Source organism: Saccopteryx bilineata, chromosome 1 (assembly GCF_036850765.1).
Source record: "Saccopteryx bilineata isolate mSacBil1 chromosome 1, mSacBil1_pri_phased_curated, whole genome shotgun sequence".
NCBI lineage: Eukaryota > Metazoa > Chordata > Mammalia > Chiroptera > Emballonuridae > Saccopteryx > Saccopteryx bilineata.
In genome coordinates, this window is record NC_089490.1 from 106,386,979 (window position 1) to 106,411,284 (window position 24,306).

Here is a 24,306-nt window from a genome sequence, read left to right on the forward strand (position 1 = left end):
TCCTTTCCTCTCTCCTTTGCCTTGAAGGTCCCCTGTCTTATTAGAATTGCATGAGACCTTTCTTAAACTACAGAATCTTTGGGAGTGGGGTTAGGGAATCTATATGGAAAATGTGAGTAATTCTAATCTTTATAGTTTGGGAACCACTGTCCTAAATCAAGAAAAATGATAAAAATTTCAGAGTCCTTATCATTTTTATTACAAAATAATTATTTTGCATGATAAATAGTTTATACTTAAAAATTTTCCCCACTTACTATCATCATGTGCTGCAATAATGACATTCTGGTTAACAGATGGAACACATATATATTGATGGTCCCAAAAGAGTGCAATGAAGCTGAAAAATCCCTACAGCCAGTGGTGTAGCCATAGTAACATCAATAGCATAATGCCTACAAAAATATTTACCATTGTGTTACATTGCCTATAGTATTCAGTACAGTAAGATCCTGGGTTTGTAGTGTAGAGGTAGTAGGGGAACAAGATTTGTCACCTTAAAGTTTGCTTTGGCATAAGGATTATTTTAGGCTTGTTAATTTAAAAAAACAACAGGCAAGGGAGAAGCTCTGAAAACCAAGTAGCAGTTACTTTTATAAAAGATGATTACATTTGTAAGGGAAATCTCCATCTGTAAGAGTGTCTGCCTCCCTGTACTAAAACAAAATCTGTCTTTATTATAGGGTTGTGTCAGCCACTAACCCAGGGGATAGAGGGCAAATTATTTTTCTTCCCCTACAGAGAAATAGGCTATACCATATAGCTTGGGTGTAGCAGGCTAGACCATATAGGTTTGTGTAAGTGTACTCTTATCTGCACAATGATGAAGTCGCCTAATGTCGCATTTCTCATACATCACCACTGTGGTTAAGTGGCCCATGACTGTATTTAATTAAACCTTACAGTAACTTTGTTTAGGTATATGACTAGGGATTCTCAGTTATGAGAAGAGATAACTGGGCCCAGAGGAATTACTTGACAAGATTCCGTAGCTATTTAGGTTCTTTTGTTCACCAATCCATATAATGTTGTTCTTACATACTACGCTACATCCCAACTCTCTCTTATAAACTGGAAAGCAGTATTAACTGTTCCTCATTCTCATTTTTCCCCTCAGTCAGCTATTGATGTTATTATACCCTTTCACTGAAACTGCTCGTGGCACAAGGGAATCAGAGCATAGCCCCCCCCCCAGCACCTGCAGTACCTGGTGTGTAACTCCCTGCCACCCCCCCCACCCCCCCCCCCCCGCAGTAAGATGAAATTTTTTTTTTTTTTCTGAAGTTGGAAACGGGAAGGCAGACAGACTCCCGCATGCACCTGACTGGGATCCACTCGGCATGCCCACCAGGGGACGATGCTCTGCCCATCTAGGGCATCACTCTGCCGCAATCAGAGCCATTCTAGTGCCTGAGGCAGAGACCACAGAGCCATCCTCAGTGCCCGGGCCAACTTTGCTCCAGTGGAGCTTCGGCTGTGGGAGGGGAAGACAGAGACAGAGAGGAAGGAGAGGGGGAGGGGTGGAGAAGCAGATGGGCACTTCTCCTGTGCCCTGGCGGGGAATCGAACCCAGGACTCCTGCATGCCAGTTTGACGCTCTACCACTGAGCAAACCGGCCAGGGCCAAGATGAAATTTTTTGATTGTGTTTAATTTTAAAATATTCTATCTTGTGGAATATATGTGTGCTTTGATATATAAGTACTATTTAAAATTATTTACTATTGAGCAAATTGAATCTCTAGGAAGTAAAATTGAATTATTTTAGGGCTTTAGACTTTGGTAATCCCAGTTACTCACACACTTCTTTTCACTGGGGATGACAACTTAGAAATAAACCCAACTGAAGACTAGTCTCCAAATGCTGGTTTGGGTAGGATAATAAAGATTCTAGATGGAAATTGGGAAATTCTAATAGTTTAGAAAGAAATAATCAGTTTTTTTATTTTCCTCTTTTCCTCTCTCCCAAAGTAGTCCCTTTAGATTAAACGGCTAAGTTTATACATGGACTGCATATTGTCACATCCCTGCTGTTGAGTCTGGGGATAGGTAGTGACTGCCCAGACTCTGTGTGTACAGGGTAGTCCTTTCTTGGGAAAGTGCAATATGGTAGTAATTTCTTGGATCTCTTAAATTTTATAGACTAAAACCTAAATAAAGGTAAATCCATATTTAAAATCTTAGCGTTCCTGACGCTGTGTTTTCCTTAAAGTAAAAATGACAAAAAAGGATATAGTTTTTTAACTTGAGTGTTATTTTATTATAGGGTTGCACCCAAAATTATAGAGACAACTGGAGTTCATTTTCAGGTAAAAGTAATTTAACTTGATCTGTAAAACCGTAAATTTTACTATATTTTACTTTGGAGTTTGTGTGATTGGGGACTATAGCAAGACTCTGAAAGGATTATTTCTTCAATTTGTTCTCTTTCATTTGTGAAGCTGATGAGTCATTACTGACCGAGCATCAGTGTATCTCAGTCTGCCTAGTACAGGCCCAGTGCAGAGTCTCCTACTGGTCTGTTTGGAGAGTGAAACAAATCTGCAGCATCACAATTACGGATGAACTATTGTGCAGTGTTTTTTTATTTAAAGCTAATCATTCCATCTGAGGATCAGTAGTTTCATGGGTAGCTTAATAAAATGATTTATCCACTGCTTTAACTCATTTAATAATTAGCTAGAATGTGTTTAACTTTAAAAATCCACATGATGCTTAACTTCTAACTAGTGGTTAAATGGTAATCATTAAAGGTTTTTTGACAGACTATGTATGAGCACTTGGGAGAGCTGCTAACAGTTTTGCTTACCCTGGATGAAATTATTGATAATCATATCACATTAAAAGACCACTGGACTATGTACAAAAGGTGAGCAAATTAAAATACTCTTTGTATTAATAAAAATTAAACAGATATAAATAGTGCAGGTTCTTTAAAAGATCTAGGAGATATATATTTAAAAGGATTCAGATGGGTTTGTTTGAGAGTATGATATATTTGCATAAAGCATTCTAATTTTGACTACCTTAGGACTCAGATTTATTCTTTCCTTAGGGTCTATTCAAGTGACAGTATTTTTTCTTGAGTTTGGTTTTATTTCACTGTATACTGCAAGACTTTTTTTTTTTGTATTTTTCTGAAGTTGGAAATGGGAGGCAGTCAGACTCCCGCATGCGCCTGACTGGGATCCACTCGGCATGCCCACCAGGGGGCAATGCTCTGTTGCATCCAGAGCCATTCTAGCGTCTGAGGCAGAGGCCATAGAGCCATCCTCAGCGCCCAGGCCAACTTTGCTCCAGTGGAGCCTTGGCTGCGGGAGGGGAAGAGAGAGACAGAGAGGAAGGAGAGGGGGAGGGGTGGAGAAGCAAATGGGTGCTTCTCCTGTGTGCCCTGGCCGGAATCGAACCCGGGACTCTAGCATGCCAGGCCGATGCTCTACCACTGAGCGAACCAGCCAGGGCCTACTGCAAGACTTTTTAAAGTCAAGACATTTTATTCAATCTATAAATGTCTGGTATCTAGAGAGCACCAGGTATCTGAATTTAAGATGATATAAAAAGGCATGATTATAAAATTAAATATATTAGAACTTTTTTGTTCAAATTTTAGGATGACATTGGTTTGCAAAACCATACAACTTTAAAGTGTACAAGTCAATATGATACTATACAAATATAAAATTTTGATTTCTAGGGGAACTTTTAAATTTATTAGGCAATGCATGGTCTTTCTTCTGATCTTCCACAAGGTTACTGAAATCTGTTCATCACAATCCTTCAAAATTTGGAATTCAGGAAGAAAAACTAAAGCCATTTGAAAAATTCTTGCTGAAACTAGAAGGACAGTTACTTGATGGAGTGATATTTCAGGTATGAGAGTGGTATCAGGGTTGACCTAGCTCAGAATTATAGTAGGATGCTTCTATAGCATACTGTTAAATATGTTTTCCTTTAAAAGTACTCTGTCTTAAAACATTGTTAATGTCTAAAATATAATTGTTCAGGATCCAATAGCAAGCAAAATTAGTGTACTAGTTGTGTTTGGAGTGAGGGTTGTTTTTTTGTGTGACAGAGAGACAGAAAGAGGGACAGATAGGGATAGACAGGAAGAGAGAGAGATGAGAAGCATCAATTCTTTGTTGCAACACCTTAGTTGTTCTTTGATTGCTTTCTCATATGTGCCTTGACCGGGGGGGTCTACAGCAGACCGAGTGACCCCCTTGCTCAAGCCAGGGACCTTGGGCTCAAGCTGGTGAGCCTTGCTCAAACCAGATGAGCCCATGCTCAAGCTGGCGACCTTGGGGTTTCAAACATGGGTCCTTTGTGTCCCAGTCCGATGCTCTATCCACTGCGCCACTGTCTCGTCAGGCGAGGGTTGTTTCTTAAGTGTGTGAAAGGACAAAGCTATTCAAGTATTAAGATCTGAACAGTTGTGTTAATACTGTATTTGTTTTTAACCTCGAGATTAAGAATTGTAAGACTATCTTTTAATAATCTGTTCAGTTCTTCTGAGGCTCAGAGAATATGTTTTAGGTCTGCACAATCCAGGTATCTTCTAACCACATGTGGCTATTTAAATTTAAATTAATTAAAATAAAATAAATTCACTTTCTCTACCACTTTGACCTTACAGGTGCTTAATAGCTACATGTAACTTAATTATCACATTATATACTTTAAATTTACATATATTATATAAATATGTTAATATCTCAGTAAGGCTGGGAGAAAAATAGCTAGAGATAGTTGGTGGTCAGCCATCATATGAGACAATGTAGATGTAGAACATTTCCATCATCACAGGAAGATTTATTGAACCGCAATACTTTGGGTAGCGTCTATGAGAAATTGCATTATATTCCGTGGAATATATGCTTCCAGATTACCTTTAGTTTACATTTTACATGATCACAATTTTAACCGATTCATCCCAACACCTGTTAATATCAATTTAACTTTTAATCCATTAGATTCAGAAGGTAATTTTGTCATTGAATTTTTTTTTCCAGGAAACATTTCTACACATGCTGTAATAAAGTGCTAGGATAGTAACTAACAGTTAACTCTATTTTTAAAAGTTCAAAGTAAAGAATAAAACATTTTCTAGTGCTTCATCAGATATATCTTTTATATATCACTGAGTGTATCTTTTCATGTTGAATTGTAGACTTTTGGTGCAGTTTTAATTCACATAATTGGTACTCAAAGATATGAGTACTTATAAATTTTCCATTCAAAAGGATTTAGATTAAGGTAAAAATCTGGACTTCAGTGTTAGTAAAATTAAAATGGTGAATGTAGCTGTTTATCACATACACTATATTTAAATCTGTTTAATAGCTTCTTATTGGGAGTCTGACTTTCTCTTTAAATGTTTCCTCTCTAGGCCTGCATAGAGCAGCAGTTTGATTCTCTCAATGGGGGAGTATCTGTGTCAAAAAATAGCACTTTTGCGGAAGAATTTGCACATAGTATTCGCTCAATTTTTGCAAATGTAGAAGCCAGACTTGGTAATGTAAAGTGCATTTTTTGTTTTTTGTTTATAAAGTTTGCATTTTCTTGAAAGTAGAATTTTAATTATGTTCTCTTTTTCTCATGTTACTATTTTATAAGGAGAGCCTTCTGAAATTGACCAGAGAGACAAATATGTTGGAATTTGTGGACTTTTTGTACTACACTTTCAAATTTTTCGAACTATTGATAAAAAGTTTTATAAGTCTTTATTGGATATTTGTAAGAAGGTAAGAACTTGGAACTTTTATATTTTCAGTTTGAGAGAGAAAAAGTATTTTCAATAAAAGTGAATATCTTAAAATGTATTCTATCTTTGCTTACAAATATAGTTTTTTTAGTACTAATTACAAAAAAATATATTCACTTTAAAATCCAAGCATTCTAGAAATAAGTAATATAAAGTAAATGAAAATACCTTATAAATACATCATATAAATACATGTAAGTGATTGATTTTCCAGATTTTTTCCTATACATTAACTTTATATTACTACTTTTTTCTCTTTCTCTTATTGCTACTCATTCTCATAATTGAAGTAGGAAAAAAATTAAAATGTATTTTTTTTCACTACATCTTTGCTATTTTCATGATGTGGCACCTGATTTAAAAATTGAAAATTTAGGCCTCACCAGATGGTGGCAGTGGATGGAGCATCAGACTGGAATGCAAAGGACCCAGGTTCAAAACTCCAAGGTCATTGGCTTGAGCACGGACTCACCAGCTTGAGAACGATGTCGTTTGCTTAAGCATGGGATCATAAACATGACCCCATGGTCTCTGGCTTGAGCCCAAAGGTCGCTGGCTTGAACCCAAGGTCATTGGGTTGAGCAAGGGGTCACTTGCTTTGCTGTAAACCCTCCCCACTCCCCGTCAAGGCATGTAAGAGAAAGCAGTCAGTGAACAACTAGAGCCGCAATGAAGAATTGATGTTTCTCATCTCCCTTCCTGTCTGTCCTTATCAGTCCCTCTCTCTGTGAATCCCCCCAAAATTGAAAATTTAGTTTGTGTGAAGAATCAAGTGATATATGACCATGAGAACTCAGCCATCTTGAGTATTTTTTGTTTTTTCACTAATATATAGTGAAAGTAAAGGTCATGCAGATTTTTGTTTGATTTTATGCATATATTTGTTTATCTTAAAATCCATGAGAGTTTGTGTGCACATGTATGTGTGTAATTGTTTAATATTTAGGCAGAATAAAATTCTTGTCATACTCTCAACCAGATGTAGGAATGCATTAACTGTGCCACAGTAAGATAATTTGCCTTATAATGTATTTTTTTTTTAAGAATTTATTTTTATTTATTTATTTTAGAGAGGAGGGAAGGAGAGGAAGAGAGAGAGAGAGAAAGGGGGGAGGAGCAGGAAGCATCAACTCCCATATATGCCTTGACCAGACAAGTGCAGGGTTTTGAACCGGCAACCTCAGTGTTCCCAGGTCGATGCTTTATCCACTGCGCCACCAGAGGTCAGGCACCTTATAATGTATTAATGAGTATTTTTTGATTAATTTTCCTTGAAATAAATTGTCTTTCATTGTACATTGTAAACTTAGTGTGTAGCTTGCATTTAATGATTTGTTTCCTATTATGCTTATTATTTTAGGTACCAGCCATCACTCTAACTGCTAATATTATTTGGTTTCCTGATAATTTTTTGATCCAGAAAATACCAGCAGCTGCCAAACTTCTAGACAGAAAAAGTCTTCAAGCCATTAAAATACACAGAGATACTTTCCTACAACAGAAATCTCAGTTACTTACCAAGTAGGTTTAAAAAGTACTCAAATGAAAATATTTAAATATTTTAATACTGATTCTAAATATATGTAGAACATTTGAATTATAAAATCAAATATGTTTACTTATTATCAGAGAAAAGTTAGGGCAGTTTCTAGACTCATTTTCTGGGAGTTTGTTTTATTGTTAGGCTTAAATTCAATTAAGATTTAGTCAACTTATACTTTTTAGAGAGAGGTATGTGTGTGTATATATACACACATAGATACATGTATACACATTTTTTATCAGATGTATTAAATAGTTTTTGTTGAAAGCAAAGTCTATAGTAGAGGTTGTTTGATGACATTAAACATTGTGTATTCATGACTCTGATAATTTTTGGAGGAGTTGACTTTAATTTGATGCTCCTTTATTTTTATAAAAGTATTATATGTACATATTTTAAAAGTTAAAAAATTAAAGGTTTAAAAGGAAATGTAATTATTCTCTATACCTCAGTCTTCTCTAAAAGAATGTTTTTAACTTTTAGTTTCTTCTGATATTTACCTCTTATTTTTTGTTTAACTCTTACTTTGTAAATTTTCAAATATACATAAAATAGAGAAAATATTATAAAGAGCTCCAGTGTTCTCATCACCTAGCATCTACAATTGAATCTACTGCACATTCTTAACTTGAGTACAGTGCTAAATTCCCATGTTAACCTGTGTGAAGATTTTAAGTGAAGTGACACAAGATTCTGCGACTGGCCCTGTGGCTGGACACAGCTTCTTTCTTTGTCATATTTAAAGGATTATAGGGATACTTACCCACTTTTTGTTGATCTTGACTATCAAGAGGCAATTGAGCCACTGGTACACAATTGGGGAATGAGGAGTATGTCAAATACAGGATCCTCTAAAGCAGTGGTCGGCAAACTCATTAGTCAACAGAGCCAAATATCAGCAGTACAACGATTGAAATTTCTTCTGAGAGCCAAATTTTTTAAACTTAAACTATATAGGTAGGTACATTCCTTATCGAGGTAGCGCCCGCAATGGTATTTTGTGGAAGAGCCACACTCAAGGGGCCAAAGAGCCGCACGTGGCTCGCAAGCCGCAGTTTGCCAACCGGGGCCCTAAAGCATCTCTCAGTACTCCTGTAAATTGTGATTAAAGTCAGTGGAATATGCCAACTTTATATAGGCAGGACTACTTATGGCAGAGATTTGAGAGCTCTTTGATACATTCTGAAACAGAGTTGGGGTGGGAAAAAGACATAGGTTTGGATTTAGATTAAAGAGACCCAGTTTGGACCCTACTAGGACCCTGCTCAGACCCTGCTCTTTCTCTGTGTTCTAGACTTCTAAATTAAATCATCCATAAGTCAAATAATACACTTCACCATTTGAGGTGAAACCAAAAGTACAATATTGGTGCCTTTTGTCTAATGGAATCCTGGCTGAGCAGAAATCATTTTTCTCAGATTTGATGGTAGGGTTTTACCTTCTTAAAACACATTTATTGTAAGTTTTGGCATAATGACTCTTCAGATTGAGTTTCTGAGATTATCAGATTGCTTGGCAGTATAGGCTAGCCAACAACCTCTGTGGGATTCTAATCTTAATCAAGTTCTCTTCAGTCTCTTACTCTGAATCTTTTAGCTGATTCTGACTGGCAGTAATGGGACATTTCTCTACTGTAACTGTAGATGGTTTTTTTTTTTAACTTACAATTTTTTTTCATTGATTTGAGCATCAATGAAACAGAAGCATCAACTTAGTTGTTCCTTTTAGTTGTGTACTCAGTGCTTCCTTGTATGTGCTCTGACTGGGGGTCAAACCCATGACCTCTGGCATGCTGTGTTGACCCTTTGTCCACTCTGCCACCCGGCTAGGGCTAACTATAGATGGTTTTTAAAGAGTTGGTAAAGTCAGATCCCACAAAGGGTGATTGTCCATTTTTTGCACACTAATTTTTTAAAATAAAAAAGTATAATTTAACGGAATGTGGGCTGAAAGTTCCTGTCTTGGGTGACCTGAAATGCATTGGTAGAGTGTTTTAGTGTTTATGTTTAACCTGCATATAATTATATTAAGTCTTTCCAGGATGAGAAAGCTTCTTAGATTTGGGGTTGAATCTTGACTCACATATTAGTGACGTGGATATGTAACTTCTGCGTGTCAGTTTTTTATACTTAAAATGGATGGAGCTCATAAGGTTAATGTGAGGATTGAACTAGTGAATTTGTGTAAAGTGCTTAAAACAGTGGCTGGCATGTGGTAAGCATTCAATAAATAATCGGCTTTTATATTCAGATTCTGTCTACTTCCACTCTCCCATTCTGGTTCATGCTGTCATCCCTTTTCTCTTCTGCATTATCACAGGAGTGTCCTGACTGGTTTTCCTACTTTTACCATCATTCCCTTTATAGTTCACTTCAACATATCAGCCATAGTATATTTATTGTCTTCAAAGTTAGATCAGATCCCTCTGCTCAGGTCCTCTAGTGAATTTCCTCTGAAGTCCTTATTCTCTACCAAGCCCTCCCTACTCTCCATTTTTCCTTCTCCCCCAACCCCCACCCCTCTACAACTGTGATCCCTTTTCTGTTTTCATCTCTGCTCTTTGTTTTGCACTGATGTCTTTGGTATTACTTGAACATGCCAGACATACTTCCTCTTTTAACATGTTTTGCATTTGTTGCTTCACTAGAATTTTCTTCTCTTACATATTTGCATGGATTACTCATTCATCTTTAAATCTTGCTCCAAATAACCTTTTCAGTGAGCCTCCTTTGATCACTGTATTTAAAATTGTATCCACCATTTCAGTCCCTATCCCTTTTCCCTGCTGTATTTTTGACATTTTAATTATTTGTTATACAACTCACCTATCTAGAATGTAAACTCGTGGGGTGGAGATTTTTGTCTATTTTCTTTACTGCTGATTTTTGTTCTGAATACTGAGAAGCAGTACCTGGCTTATAAGGCGTTCAGTAAATCTTTGTTAAGTGAATAAATTTTATATGTATATGTGATATCTGTATTTTGAAAACAAGAACAGTGAAATGGCTGCTACAAGTAAGTATCAATACTTTTTCCCAACCAATACGAAGAAATGGAAGTAAATTTTCTTTTCTGTGCTGAGTAACCCGAATATTTTCCTTTGTTAGAGAGGTACAGTCTTACTATGTCTTTGTGAGCTCATGGATGATGAAAATGGAATCTATTTTATCTAAGGAGCAGAGAATGGATAAATTTGCTGAAGACCTCACCAATAGATGTAATGTTTTTATACAGGTAGTTGTATCTTCTTACTTAGAATATTTTGGGTGTCATTTCTTTGTTAATCTAATGTGCAGAAGTTATACTTCAAAAAAACTGGAAAGGATAGAATATGTTTTTGTCTTTAAAAATTGAAATGGATTAGGGTACATTTGGGTCTGTAAATTATTTGTTTTTTTGTGATATATTAATCAGATTTTATGATATATGCATTAAATCTACATTCTCTTCAAAGCATGACTTTTCTTTTTGCTGTATACCATAAGTTTTGATGTGTTCTACATGTTTCCATTATCTATTTAAAAATATTTAAAAATTTGTATTTTGATTTCTTCTTTGGTCTGTGGCTAACTTGGAAAGAGATTTATTATTTTCTGAATATGAGAATTTCCTAGTTTTCTTTTTATTGTTGATTCTAGCAGAACTAACATAATTTCAATATTCTCAAATTTGTTGAGATTTGCAATATGGCCCACCCTATGATAGCTTTGGTAAACATTTCGTAGACACTTGAAAATAATGTGTAATTTGTATTTGTTGGTTGTAGTGTTCTGTATATGTCAAGTAGATCATGTTTGTTAATGATTTTCTGTGCATAGCACAGTCTGTTACTGAGACAATTGGGTTAGAGCAGGGGTCCCCAAACTTTTTACACAGAGGGCCAGTTCACTGTCCCTCAGACCATTGGAGGGCCGGACTATAAAAAAAACTATGAACAAATCCCTATGCACACTGCACATATCTTATTTTAAAGTAAAAAAACAAAATGGGAACAAATACAATATTTAAAATAAAGAACAAGTAAATTTAAATCAACAAACTGACCAGTATTTCAATGGGAACTATGGGCCTACTTTTGGCTAATGAGATGGTCAATGTTCGGTTCCATATTTGTCACTGCTAGCCATAACAAGTGATATGACGCGCTTCCGGAGCCATGACGTGTGCGTCCCGCATCACCAAAAATAGTACTGTACGTGAGCAACGCCGCGCTGACCAACCCCCTTCCGGAAGTGCAGCGGGGCCGGATAAATGGCCTCAGGGGGCCACATGTGGCCCGCGGGCCGTAGTTTGGGGACCCCTGGAGAGTCTCCCACTGTTATTGTGGATTTGTCCATTTATCCTTTTAGCTCTGTCCATCTTTATTTTATATATTTTGATACTAAGTAAGTGCATAACATTGAGAATTGTTTTACTTTCCTGGTGGACTGAATTATGAAATGTCCCTGTTTTCTCTAGTTGTAGGTCTGTTTTGTGTGATTACCAAATGACATAGCTATACCAGTTTTCTTTTAGTTAAGGGTCCACGTGGTATGTCATCTTTGATCCTTTTACTTACAACCTGTTTGGCTTCTGGTGTTTAATGTCTGTCTTTTATAAGCAGCATACATTTACCCCAATCTTATAATTTTAATTTTTTCATTAAACTGTTTTCTGTATATGTTATTACTGATGTATTTAGCTTTAAAACTACTACCTGACTAGTTATTATTTGTGTCCCTTGTTCTAGGTCCTTTTTTTTTTTTGGCTGTCTTTTGAATTTGGATACTGTTTTCTTAGTGGTTACTGTAGTGTAGAGATTTTAAGATGCATGATTTACTCATTTAACTCCAAGGTAAATTAGTAGCTTGATCCAGACAGTGTAAGGATCGCAAACCATTTTAATTCTCTTTAACCCCCTCTCACTATGCTGCTGCTGTAATTTTGTTTCTCTATATATTTTAAACCTCACAGGTATTTTTATTGCTGCTGCTGGTTCTGTTTTTATTGTCCATATTCATTTAGATTTACCCACAGTTTTACCCATTCCGTTGACTTTTTTTTCTTGCATAACTCTTTATCCTTCTATTTATGGACTGTTAGTATTTCATTTAAAATGCCTTTCTGTGTAACAGTTTTTTGTATGAACATGTCTGCATTTTAACTTCATTTTTGAAGGTAGTTTGCTACCTGTAGAATTCTAGGTTGGTAAGATATCCCTTGTCTCCACCCATGCCCCTGCCTTTAGAGGTAGCTTTTTATTGCCTTCTGGCTTCCTTTGTTTTTGTTGAAAAGTCAGCTGTCAGCTTTGTTGCTTTTTCAATATGCGTCTGTCTTTAATTGCTTATAAGATCTACTTTTTGGGGTTTAGCAATATTACTTTGATGCACCTAGGTGTGGTTTTCTTTGTGTTTGTGCTGCTTAGGATTTGTAGAGCTTCTGGAATGTGTGGGAAATTCTGTCATTAATTCTCTAAGTACTTTTCTAGTCTTTCCCTTTTTGTTAGAATTTTTTTCCAGCTATGTCTACTTTGCTATTAAGCCCATTTACTGAATTCTTAATTTTAATTATTTTTCCATTTTTTTATAGTTTCCAATTCTCTTGCGAATTAATTTTATTTCCTTCAACATATTCGGCAATTATTTTGAAGCTCTAGTTTAATTTTATCTATTTCTATTAGCTGTTGTTTCTTTTGTTTTTGGATATGTCATCTCTTTGTATGTTTTGGGTATGTCATATCTTTTTTATTTTTTGAGAGTACATTTATTAAAGCTGGGAACAGTGAAACAAGGAAGGGCTTAAGGTAGAAGAAACAACAGGAGGGAGCTTAGGTGGAGCTGCTTGTCTCTCTAGGAATGTGATGGGAAAGAAGTGAGCCAAGGCAGGGCTGTCCTCAGCTCACTGGAGAGTCAGAGAAAAGGGGGCTTTGGGATCAGATTCAGGGTTTTAGCCTGGGACAAGCTGCCAGTCCCCATTGCTCCCCTGGTTGCAAGTTTCGTGGCAGCCCCTAGGGTTTAGGCAATGCAACCCGTGGGAGAAGAAGAGGAAGAAGGGAAAGATGTAGGCGTGCTCCTGGGAGAGAGAACGTACCTGGTTATTTTCTATAGTGTTACACACTATATATGAAAACCTATAGATATAGCTTGAGGATTTGAATATTGTTTTTATTTCTCCAGAGAGGATTTATCTTCCAGTACACATCTGGTCTAGCACAAATAGTAACACAGGTCATCTCAGTCCAGTTATACATTGAGATACTTGAAGTGGGACATAAATCTTATGATGGTTGATTTTTCAAGTTCACTCTTCCTTTTTAGGGGGTAGATTTTTCAGGATCCCACCTCAGAGCCTAGGGGTTTACCAGGACCTCATCCCATGAACTCCTATTTTTATTCCCTTTCCTTGAAATGTTGAAAGATAATGCTTGGCTTCTGTATTTATTTTTTCCTTTTGGAATGGGCAGATTCCTAAGGGAAAGCACCCTCAAGTACCAAGCTTACTTCTCATGGTTTCTGTTTTCTCCCAGACCTTGGCTTTATATTTCTTTATTTTCTTGAGAGCTTTAATGCCTTCCAAGAGATTTGAAAAAATGTTTTGGCCAGATTTTTCTAGTTGTTGTCAATGGGAAGGTTTGTCCAAATGATTTATTGTGCTTTAACAGAAACAGATCCCAGACCTCCCCTGTCCCCATTTAGATTTTTAAAATACTGTACTTCCTTCATGTGTATCCTTCACAAATTATTGACCATCTATCTGGGAATGGTGTGATACTGGCCCATGAGTTCTGTATCCCCCCCCCCCAATTTTTCTGCCTGCCTTAGAGTTACACTTGTACTGTTCCTGTTTCTGCTTTTAACTTTTCCCAGTGCTGTGCTAGGGCAGAGTCTGGTGTTACAGTCCTCTAGCTGACAAGGTAAGACTGTGGCTCCTTCCTGGGTGAATACCGCAGCTTTGGTTTTATTGCCAACTTTCTTAGGATGCTACCCTCTCTTCTCTTAATTCTCTTGATTTAGCATATCTCTTTACCAGAGCTATTATTGGTTCAGACATTGAGTGTCACTCCTTCAGTGAGCTACTGTTACTGATGGGAGAGTATTCTTTTAAAGATTTTATTTATTCATTATAGAGAGGAGAGAGAGAGAGAGAGAAGGGGGAGGAGCAGGAAACATCAACTCCCATATGTGCCTTGACCAGGCAAGCTCAGGGTTTTGAACCAGCAACCTCAGCGTTTCCAGGTTGATGCTTTATCCACTGCGCCACCACAGGTCAGGCCTGATGGGAGAGTATTTGATGTCTCACATAAATGGTAAGGCAGGAGACAGAGGTTGAGAATCACTGGCATACAGCTTCAGCCCCAGCTCCTTGGATATGTCCACAATAGTATAGGTTTAGGTTCATCTCTGACCTATAAGTATATCTTTTGGTCCTTTATAAACTCCGTTTCCATCATTATCTTGTGTTTCTGTGTCCTTTTTGGGTCTAAATGAAATATATTTGAGTGGTAATATTCTTTGTCCTTTTTTCTTATTTCCTACTGTTTTCTTAGGTTTATTAGCACTATTTTTTTTTTTTTAAACCTCAGAAATTTTGTGGGCTTCCTTCATGAATAGAAGGGAGGGGAGAATCTGTTCTTATGGGCTGGAAGGAGAGAAAGTCTGATTAGCAACAGCGTAGGCAGGAAACACGGTAGCAGGTGGACTGTGGGTATTGGCCCAGCTAAAAAGGAAAAGGCGAATTGGCTTGGAACTGAGAAATACACTTGTTATTTCTGTATTGGCCAGAGAGCTGCTCTCTTTATCCTCGTTTTTATTATTATTATTATTATTATTATTATTTTTTACAGAGAGAGGGATAGATAGGGACAGACAGACAGGAACGGAGAGAGATGAGAAGCATCAACCATCAGTTTTCCGTTGCGACACCCTAGTTGCTCACTGACTGCCCTCCCACATGTGCCCTGACCGGGGCCTCAGCAGACCGAGCAACTCCTTGCTGGAGCCAGCAACCCTGGGTCCAAGCTAGTGAGCCCTTCGCTCAAGCCAGATGAGCCCGTGCTCAAGCTGGCGACCTCTGGGTCTCGAACCTGGGTCCTTCCGCATCCCAGTCCGACACTCTATCCACTGTGCCACCGCCTGGTCAGGCTATCCTCGTTTTTAAATTCCTAGATCCCTAGTGTCCTGCAGGCAGATAGCAGTCTTTATATTCTTTCTTGGCAGATAAGAATTCAGTGAATAGATGTCTTCCTGACATCCAAATACTTTCTCTAAAGTTTTATTTATTTATTTTTTTAATGTAAGGATGCTTTAAATGTGGTTATACACTATAATTTTAACAGTACTAAACTTATGTTATATGATATATTAAAAAACTTTTAAGGGCTGCTTTGAAACAACCACAATGTATAACATTGTTTTAGGAAGAGTATTCTAAAACTGTAAGAGATGACTTTAAAATGAACTTTAGAAACAGTAGTTATTGGTAAGTTGAGGAATTATTATTACATAGAGATTGAAATTGTGAAGAAATGAATAATTTTCTTGTGATTATAATCAATGTTTTGTTTTATTTTTTATAGGGTTTCTTATATGCATATAGTATTAGTAACATTATTAAAACCACAATGAATCTCTATATGTCCATGCAAAAGCCAATGACCAAAACCTCAGTGAAGGCATTATGCAGACTTGTTGAACTTCTCAAGGTAGGTTTTAGATTATTTTACCTTGCCATTATAATTTAGAAATGACCTGGGCTTATATTAGGATGATCTTGTAAGATTTGACTTTCTGATTATATAAGAAGAAAAAATTATGGGGAAATGCATTTATTTATTTATTTTTCAATTGGGTGGAGGAACTAGCCATTGAAAGAAATTTATGGTTAACATTCTATGAATGGCTAATATATTAAAACTAGATTAAAAGTTAACATGCAGTGAAACAGAAAAGAAGGAAAATAAAAAGGTTAGTTTAAGTGTTAAGTTCCACGAGTAAGTTAAAGATTTACTCGTGGGAGTTTTTTTTTTTTTTTCCCCCTTCTGTATTCCTCTGAAGCTGGAAACGGGGCGAGACAGTCAGACAGACTCCCGCACGCGCCTGACCAGGATCCACCCGGCACGCCCACCAGGGGCCACGCTCTTCCCACCAGGGGGCGACGCTCTGCCCCTCCGGGGCGTCGCTCCACAGCGACCAGAGCCACTCTAGCGCCTGGGGCAGAGGCCAAGGAGCCATCCCCAGCGCCCGGGCCATCCCCGCTCCAATGGAGCCTTGGTTGTAGGAGGGGAAGAGAGAGACAGAGAGGAAGAGGGGGGGTGGAGAAGCAAATGGGCGCTTCTCCTGTGTGCCCTGGCCGGGAATCGAACCTGGGTCCCCCGCACGCCAGGCCGATGCTCCACCACTGAGCCAACCGGCCAGGGCCTACTCGTGGAAGTTTTAAGCATGTTGTATGAGTTAAAGAATAATACCTATGTATAATTATCTATTATTTTATAGTGTTCAAATGCATATGAGGATAGTCAACATGAGGCTATTTTGCAATTTAGAGAAAGTGCTGTAATCTTGTGATCTGAATAGCAGGCTACTTGTAGGTATGGTCTAGTATACTTGTGGATATATGGTAAAATATTTCCTAGCATACACTGTGTAAGTAAAAATATACTTAAAAGCCCTTTTATTTATTTTTATTTTATATTTTTTTATATTTTTCTGAAGCTGGAAATGGGGAGAGACAGTCAGACAGACTCCCGCATGCGCCCGACCGGGATCCACCCGGCACACCCACCAGGGGCAAAGCTCTACCCACCAGGAGGCGATGCTCTGCCCCTCCGGGGCGTCGCTTTGCAGCGACCAGAGCCACTCTAGCGCCTGGGGCAGAGGCCAAGGAGCCATTCCCAGCGCCCAGGCCATCTTTGCTCCAATGGAGCCTTGGCTGCGGGAGGGGAAGAGAGAGACAGAGAGGAAGGAGGGGGGGGGTGGAGAAGCAAATGGGCGCTTCTCCTGTGTGCCCTGGCCGGGAATCGAACCCGGGTCCCCCGCACGCCAGGCCGACGCTCTCCCGCTGAGCCAACCAGCCAGGGCCTTAAAAGCCCTTTTATATAGGAGAGCTTATCTAACCTTTTTGAAAAATTGATGTTAAGATTTGCTAGTAAATTTTTGCTAATAGCCTTTAGATTTGCTTAGGAAATAGAGATTTGTTTTTGGAGATTGTGCCTTTGGGTTTTTAGCCTTTTTTTTTTAAGCTGTGTTAGCAGCTATATTTATTTTTAAGAAATATAAATACAGAGGTGTACATATATATATATATGTGTGTGTGTGTGTGTATATGCACATATAGAGATTCATATCAAATATATCAGCATAATTAAATATACACTCAAAACCCCACCATCTTAAGAAATAGAATGTTACCTATACTTTCAAAGTTCCACGTTTCCCCTCTGCTCCCCATTGCATTTTATCCTGCCACCTGAGGAAACCACTGTCTTGAATTTTATGCTTAGTATTCCCTTGTTGTTCTTTTTAATTTACCACGTAAGGGTGAATCTATAAACCATTCATTGTTATATATGGTTTTGAAGTTTATATTAATGGAGTAATACTTCAGGTATTCTTTGACTTACCTTTTTTTTTTTACTCAAAATTTTGTATTTGAATTTGTCCATGTTGGAATGAATAGCTGTAGTTTCTTCCTTTTCATTGCTGTACAGCTCTCCTGTGGATGAATTTTTGGTTAGTTTTCATTTTTTGCTATTATACAGAATGCTGCCATTCTTGTTTGTCTCTTGCCTTACTTGTGCTAGAGTTTTTCTGAGGTATTGTGTAGGAGCGGATTGCATGTTCAGCTTTTCAAGATGATAACAAAGCAATTACTTCAATTTACATACTCCCCTAATTTGTCAAACTTCCCATTGTTCCCCTACTGGCCAACATTGGTATTATCAGGCTTTTCTATTTATTTATTTATTTTATTTATTTTATTTTTTTCCTGAAGTTGGAAACGGGGAGGCAGTCAGACAGACTCCCGCATGCGCCCAACTGGGATCCACCTGGCATGCCTACCAGGGGGCATCGCTCTGCTGCAATCATAGCCATTCTAGCGCCTGAGGCAGAGGCCACAGAGCCATCCTCAGCGCCCGGGCCAACTTTGCTCCAATGGAGCCTCAACTGCGGGAGGGGAAGAGAGAGAGAGAGAGGAAGGAGAGGGGGAGGGATGGAGAAGTAGATGGGCACTTCTCCTGTGTGCCCTGGCCGGGAATCGAACCAGGACTCCTGCATGCCAGGCCGATGCTCTACCACTGAGCCAACTGGACAGGGTTCTATTTATTTTTGACAAATTGGTAGGTATAAATGGTTTTGACTATGATTTTTAATTTTCATTTTCCTGATTCTTAGTAATGGTATTTTTTCAAAATTAACTATTTCGTGAAAAATTGGTTCATGTCTTTTGTTCAGTTTTCTATTGGATTATATGTCTTTTAAAAAAAAATCATTCCGTTGGGGTCCGTATAATTCTTACTAATTCCTTGTGTGTGGCAGATACATTATTTTCTCATACAGTGACTTGCCTTTTTATTATTAGTGGCTTTTGAAGAACAGAAATTCTTAATTTTATTATAGTTGAATTTACCAATTTTATTCTTCATGGTAGTGCTTTTTGCATTTACAAATTCTTTACATAGCCCAAGGTAATAAAAATATTCTGTAATTTTGCCTTAAAGTTACATTAGTTTTTACAAAATTACTTTCCTTTTTAGGCAATAGAGCATATGTTCTACAGGAGAAGCATGGTTGTGGCTGATTCAGTTTCACATATAACACAGCACCTTCAACATCAGGCTCTTAATTCTATTTCTGTGGCCAAGGTATGACAATTATTACATATTCAGCATAATTATATTTTTAGTTTGTTCTTCTGTTGCTTTATATATGTTTTCTAGTTTAGCCTGTTTACTTCATTCCTTCAAAAATAATATTCTTGGTCATTTATCTCCATGTTATTTTATGATTTTTACTTGGAATGGTCAGGGTTATCTTTCTCTGAACTTGTAGCATGTAATACATTAAATGATTTAAAAAATGACATTATATGCAATTTTAAAATATACATCTTTTTTATTTTTATTTTTTATCTTTATTCTTTTTCATTTTTCTGAAGCTGGAAACGGGGAGGCAGTCAGACTCCTGCATGAGCCTGACCGGGATCCACCCGGCATGCCCACCAGGGGGCGATGCTCTGCCCCTCTGGGGTGTCTCTCTGTTGCATCCAGAGCCATTCTAGTGCCTGAGGGACAGGCCACAGAGCCATCCTCAGCGCCTGGGCCATCTTTGCTCCAATGGAGCCTCGGCTGCGGGAGGGGAAGAGAGAGACAGAGAGGAAGGAGAGGGGGAGGGGTGAAGAAGCAGATGGGTGCTTCTCCTGTGTGCCCTGGCCGGGAATTGAACCCAGGACTCCCGCACGCCAGGCCGACGCTCTACCGCTGAGCCAACCGGCCAGGGCCTATACATCTTTTTTAAAAGAAATGATTTTCTTATTAATAATGGCAATTTTGAAGTATGCCTGATATAGATTTGCTGTCCCTGATGGTGCTAAACGATAATGTTATGGAAGTAGTAAAGCACTTAACAGTATCTAAAGAAGCTCAGGAGACTTGACTTGGGGTGGTGGATATGCAAGACAGTGCACGGGTGATATATTATAGAATTGTGTACCTGAAACCTATATAATTTTATTAACCAATGTCAATGTCAACCAGTAAATTTAATTTAAAAGAAAGCTTAAGCCCTGGCCAGTTGGCTCAGTGGTAGAGCGTCGGCCTGGCGTGCAGGAGTCCCGGGTTTGATTCCTGGTCAGGGCACACAGGAGAAGCGCCCATCTGCTTCTCCACCCCTCCCCCTTTCCCTCCTCTCTGTCTCTCTCTTCCCCTTCTGCAGCCGAGGCTCCTTTGGAGCAAAGATGGCCCAGGCGCTGGGAATGGCTCCATGGCCTCTGCCTCAGGCGCTAGAATGGCTCTGGTCGCAACAGAGCGATGCCCCGGATGGACAGCATTGCCCCCTGGTGGTCATGCTGGGTGGATCCCAGTTGAGCGCATGCAGGAATCTGACTGCCTCCCCGTTTCCAGCTTCGGAAAAGAAAAAAAAAAAGCTTAAAAGGGAACATATTGTTGAAGCTCTCTTAAAGTGAATCATGGAAAGGATTATTGAGAAGATTTTCTTTTGAATCTTTTGTTATTGTCTCAAAAATGAAACTACAATATCCTGTTTTCTTTTATCTTTAAGAAAAGAGTAATTTCTGACAAAAAATATAGTGAACAGCGTCTTGATGTGCTCTCGGCTCTAGTTTTGGCTGAAAACACTCTAAATGGACCAAGCACAAAGCAAAGACGCCTTATTGTTTCTTTAGCACTCAGTGTTGGTACACAGTTGGTAAGTGTTTTGCTATTACTTAGGTAATAAAAACAATATCAGAGATTTCATTGTTCCCTTATTTGCCCAAGAAACCTGTTCTTACTTGACTGTAACTTCTCTGCCTTTTTTCCTTTCTCTGATAGAAAACATTTAAAGATGAAGAACTCTTTCCACTTCAAGTAGTCATGAAAAAGCTGGATCTTATCAGTGAACTTAGAGAAAGGTAGGTAGGGATATGTTGTGATACTCAGAAGGTAGGAAACACCTTCTGGAAACACCGATTTTCCTTTTAGCATAGCAAGAGAAGAAACATTAACTCAACAAGATCATTAGTTCCTTGCTGTAATTTCTTTTGTGTGACTAGAATGAGACTGTGACTAGGGGCCATATTTCTTTAGCATTGCTTCTACAGTAAGGACATAGCTTGTGGAAGAACTCACATCAGACAACATGATGTAGCTCTGAGAGCATCTGGCAGACTCGGATGCACGTTGTGATAGTTGTGATGAGTATCTCCAGTGGACATTTAAAATTGTTGCACTTTATATGACTTCATCTATTTGTGAGAGACTTAGAGATCCATGTCAAATAATCTCCAATTTTATTTTGAGATCTGAATTTGAATTACATTGTCGGTAGCCAGTCACTAAGATGGAATTAGTTTTGAGAAGGTTTATTTTGTGGCTCCTTGTGGCTTTATTTAATTTTAAAGAGTAAGCAGGAAGTTTCTTAAAGGGAAGATGAGTTTTCTGAATTTTAATTCCCATCCAAATTAAGATTACAGTACAATTTCCATTTAATGCTCATATCTACAACATTGTATTTGTACTAAGAAGCTTAGATTTTTTTAGTGGCATTTAATGGTCCATCCTTTGAAGAATTACTGAATCATCTTCTTTATAAGGTACTTAATGATCATTTGTTGCCTCGTAAGTTATTAAGTAGCTACTTGGCAAAGAGTGTAGACAGATTAGTGTTAATGGGATTTTTCTTTTTTGGTCACAATTTTTAGAAGGTTTATCTTTTTTTTTTTTTTTTTGTAATATTTTCCAAAGTACAAAGTAGGGGGGGATGCAAACAGACAGACCCGACTGGGGGCGATGCTTTGCCCATCTGAGGGGCAATGCTCCATTGCAACCAGAGCCATTCTAGCGCCTGAGGCCAAGGCCATAAAGCCGTCCTCAGCACCCGAGCCAACTTTGCTCCAATGGAGCCTTGGCTGCAGGAGAGGAAGAGAGAGACAGAGAGGAAGGAGAGGGGGAGGGGTGGAGAAGCAGATGGGCGCGTCTCCTGTGTGCCCTGGCCAGGAATTGAACCTGGGACTTCTACATGCCGGGCTGATGCTGTACCAGTGAGCCAACTGTCCAGGGCCAGGTTTATCTTTTCAATTTTGAGACAGGTAAAAGGGTACATGTGATACAAATATTGTAATTGTAGACATGTGGTCTCTGATATTGAAAATAAATTTATTTTAAATTCCTCTATTTAAAAGTTATATTGTCTTTTTTCATATATGCTTTAAAACTAAAGCATGTGTGGAGAATTCTGAAAATGTCAGGTATTAGAGTATGTTGTTATTTATCTTTGTTCAGTTTGAAACATTTATTTTGTGGCTTTTGTATACTGATTTTGGGTTAGCGATGTAGGGAATGCAAAGATGAGTAAGACGTTATTTTGGGGGGGGGTACTTCAATTTTGCTAGCACTGATTACTACTTTACATTGTAGAGTCCAAGCACAATGTGACTGTTGTTTTTTATACTGGCATCGAGCTGTCTTCCCAATTTATTTAGATGATGTTTATGAAAATGCTGTTGACGCAGCCAGATTACATGTAAGTAAAGAATAATATAAAGAATAAACCCATCAATTTTTTTAGTCACAGTACAAACTATTCTAATTAGTTTTAAAATAGATCATTTGATTAAAATTATTTTAAGGCCTGATCTGTGGTGGTACAGTGGATATAGAGTCGACCCGGAACTCTGAGGTTGCCAGTTTGAAATCCTCGACTTGCCTGGTCAAGGCACATATGGAAGTTGATGCTTCCTGCTCTTCCCCCCGCCTTCCTCTTTCTTTCTCTCTACTCTCTAAAATGAATAAATAAAATCTAAAAAAAAAAAAATTAAAAATTGACTGCTAATGTTTTATGTAATGTTATGCATATTTAATAGCATTTATACAGTCTGTAGTTAAGTTTTATATTAATGCTAATAATTTTTTTTTTTTTAGAGACAGAGAGGGATAGACAGACAGGAACAGAGAGATGAGAAGCATCAATCATTAGTTTTTCGTTGCGCGTTGCAACACCTTAGTTGTTCATTGATTGCTTTCTCATATGTGCCTTGACCGCGGGCCTTCAGCAGAATCGAGTAACCCCTTGCTCGAGCCAGTGACCTTGGGCTCAAGCTGGTGAGCTTTTGCTCAAACCAGATGAGCCCGCACTCAAGCTGGTGACCTCAGGGTCTTGAACCTGGGTCTTCCGCATCCCAGTCCAGTGCTCTATCCACTGCGCCACCGCCTGGTCAGGCTTAATGTTAATAATTTAACGTTAATATATTTAACTCTTCCCCTCATACTCATACTCATTCTCATTTTCTTGATTTTAGTTTATGTCACATTGTCTGACATTATTTTGTCAGCAAGGTATATATTGAATATTATTCAGATCTTTCTATTTCTGTATGGAAATAAATGTATTTAAATGCTCCAGATAGGAAAGAATAAGTGCATGTGAATTTTTTGTATATGTAAAATACATACTTTAGAAAATGAAATCCGACTTCTCTTATTTAGGAAAGGAAGACAGTCATGTATTAAAAAACAAAACAGCCTTCAGATTGTGGTTTTGTCTTCAAGATAGATAATTAACCTTGGTCATACTTAGATTAGAGATCTGACTTTTATAATTTGATGTACATTCTAATTTTCTTGTTAGTACATGTTCAGTGCTTTACGTGATTGTGTACCCGCTATGATGCATGCAAGACATCTAGAGTCCTATGAAATACTTCTGGATTGTTATGACAAGGAAATTATGGAAATTTTAAATGAGGTAACATATTTGAGATTAGAAACTTAAAATGTATTTGGAATGCAATGTTTGGAAAAACTTTTGGATTGAAGCAGGCTTTCACATATTTAAAATTATAAGTCACTGTCTAGAACAAAGAAATGATTTTTAGTTATAGTTTTACTATTGTGCTAAAATGACCTTTAATTTCTAATTTTTATATACAAAGCTAGACTAGGAATTTGGAAAAGCTTTTTTACTTTAGTAAATAGTATATTTATATTTAAGTACTGTTTATTAGATGACTGCAAATGCAAAATTAGCTTGAATATTAAATGGTGCTAATGGTAATATAGTTAAGACCACTTAACTTTATTTCAACAACTTAATTAAATTCATTTGAAGAGCTACTAAAAGGAGGAAATTTTGTCTTTTAAAGATTTACTTGTGTAACAGAAATAATTCAAATGCTATATAGTACATCCTCCTGTTTGATGTATTATAAACACTGATATCTTTAAAATTAAATTTCCAGATAATGATATTTTTATTTTGAGGGGAGAAAAATGAGTAAACTTTACAATATAAACTTTATTCAAGTTTGATAAA

General features: G+C 37.7%; 1 protein-coding gene across 2 annotated transcripts in view; it reads left to right on the forward strand.

Annotated features, from left to right (window-relative positions):
* The window catches only part of WASHC4 (WASH complex subunit 4), a 67,725-nt gene that overhangs the window by 11,306 nt on the left and 32,113 nt on the right, over nucleotides 1–24,306 (forward strand). For both annotated transcript variants that reach the window (XM_066263419.1, XM_066263428.1), the window contains 13 exons: nucleotides 2,266–2,308; nucleotides 2,765–2,868; nucleotides 3,749–3,869; nucleotides 5,386–5,509; nucleotides 5,613–5,740; nucleotides 7,121–7,281; nucleotides 10,411–10,537; nucleotides 15,858–15,983; nucleotides 19,035–19,142; nucleotides 20,557–20,703; nucleotides 20,829–20,908; nucleotides 22,413–22,518; nucleotides 23,623–23,739. In XM_066263419.1, coding sequence (XP_066119516.1) covers nucleotides 2,266–2,308; nucleotides 2,765–2,868; nucleotides 3,749–3,869; nucleotides 5,386–5,509; nucleotides 5,613–5,740; nucleotides 7,121–7,281; nucleotides 10,411–10,537; nucleotides 15,858–15,983; nucleotides 19,035–19,142; nucleotides 20,557–20,703; nucleotides 20,829–20,908; nucleotides 22,413–22,518; nucleotides 23,623–23,739 — 1,492 coding nt within the window. The remainder of the gene's footprint in view (nucleotides 1–2,265; nucleotides 2,309–2,764; nucleotides 2,869–3,748; nucleotides 3,870–5,385; nucleotides 5,510–5,612; nucleotides 5,741–7,120; nucleotides 7,282–10,410; nucleotides 10,538–15,857; nucleotides 15,984–19,034; nucleotides 19,143–20,556; nucleotides 20,704–20,828; nucleotides 20,909–22,412; nucleotides 22,519–23,622; nucleotides 23,740–24,306) is intronic.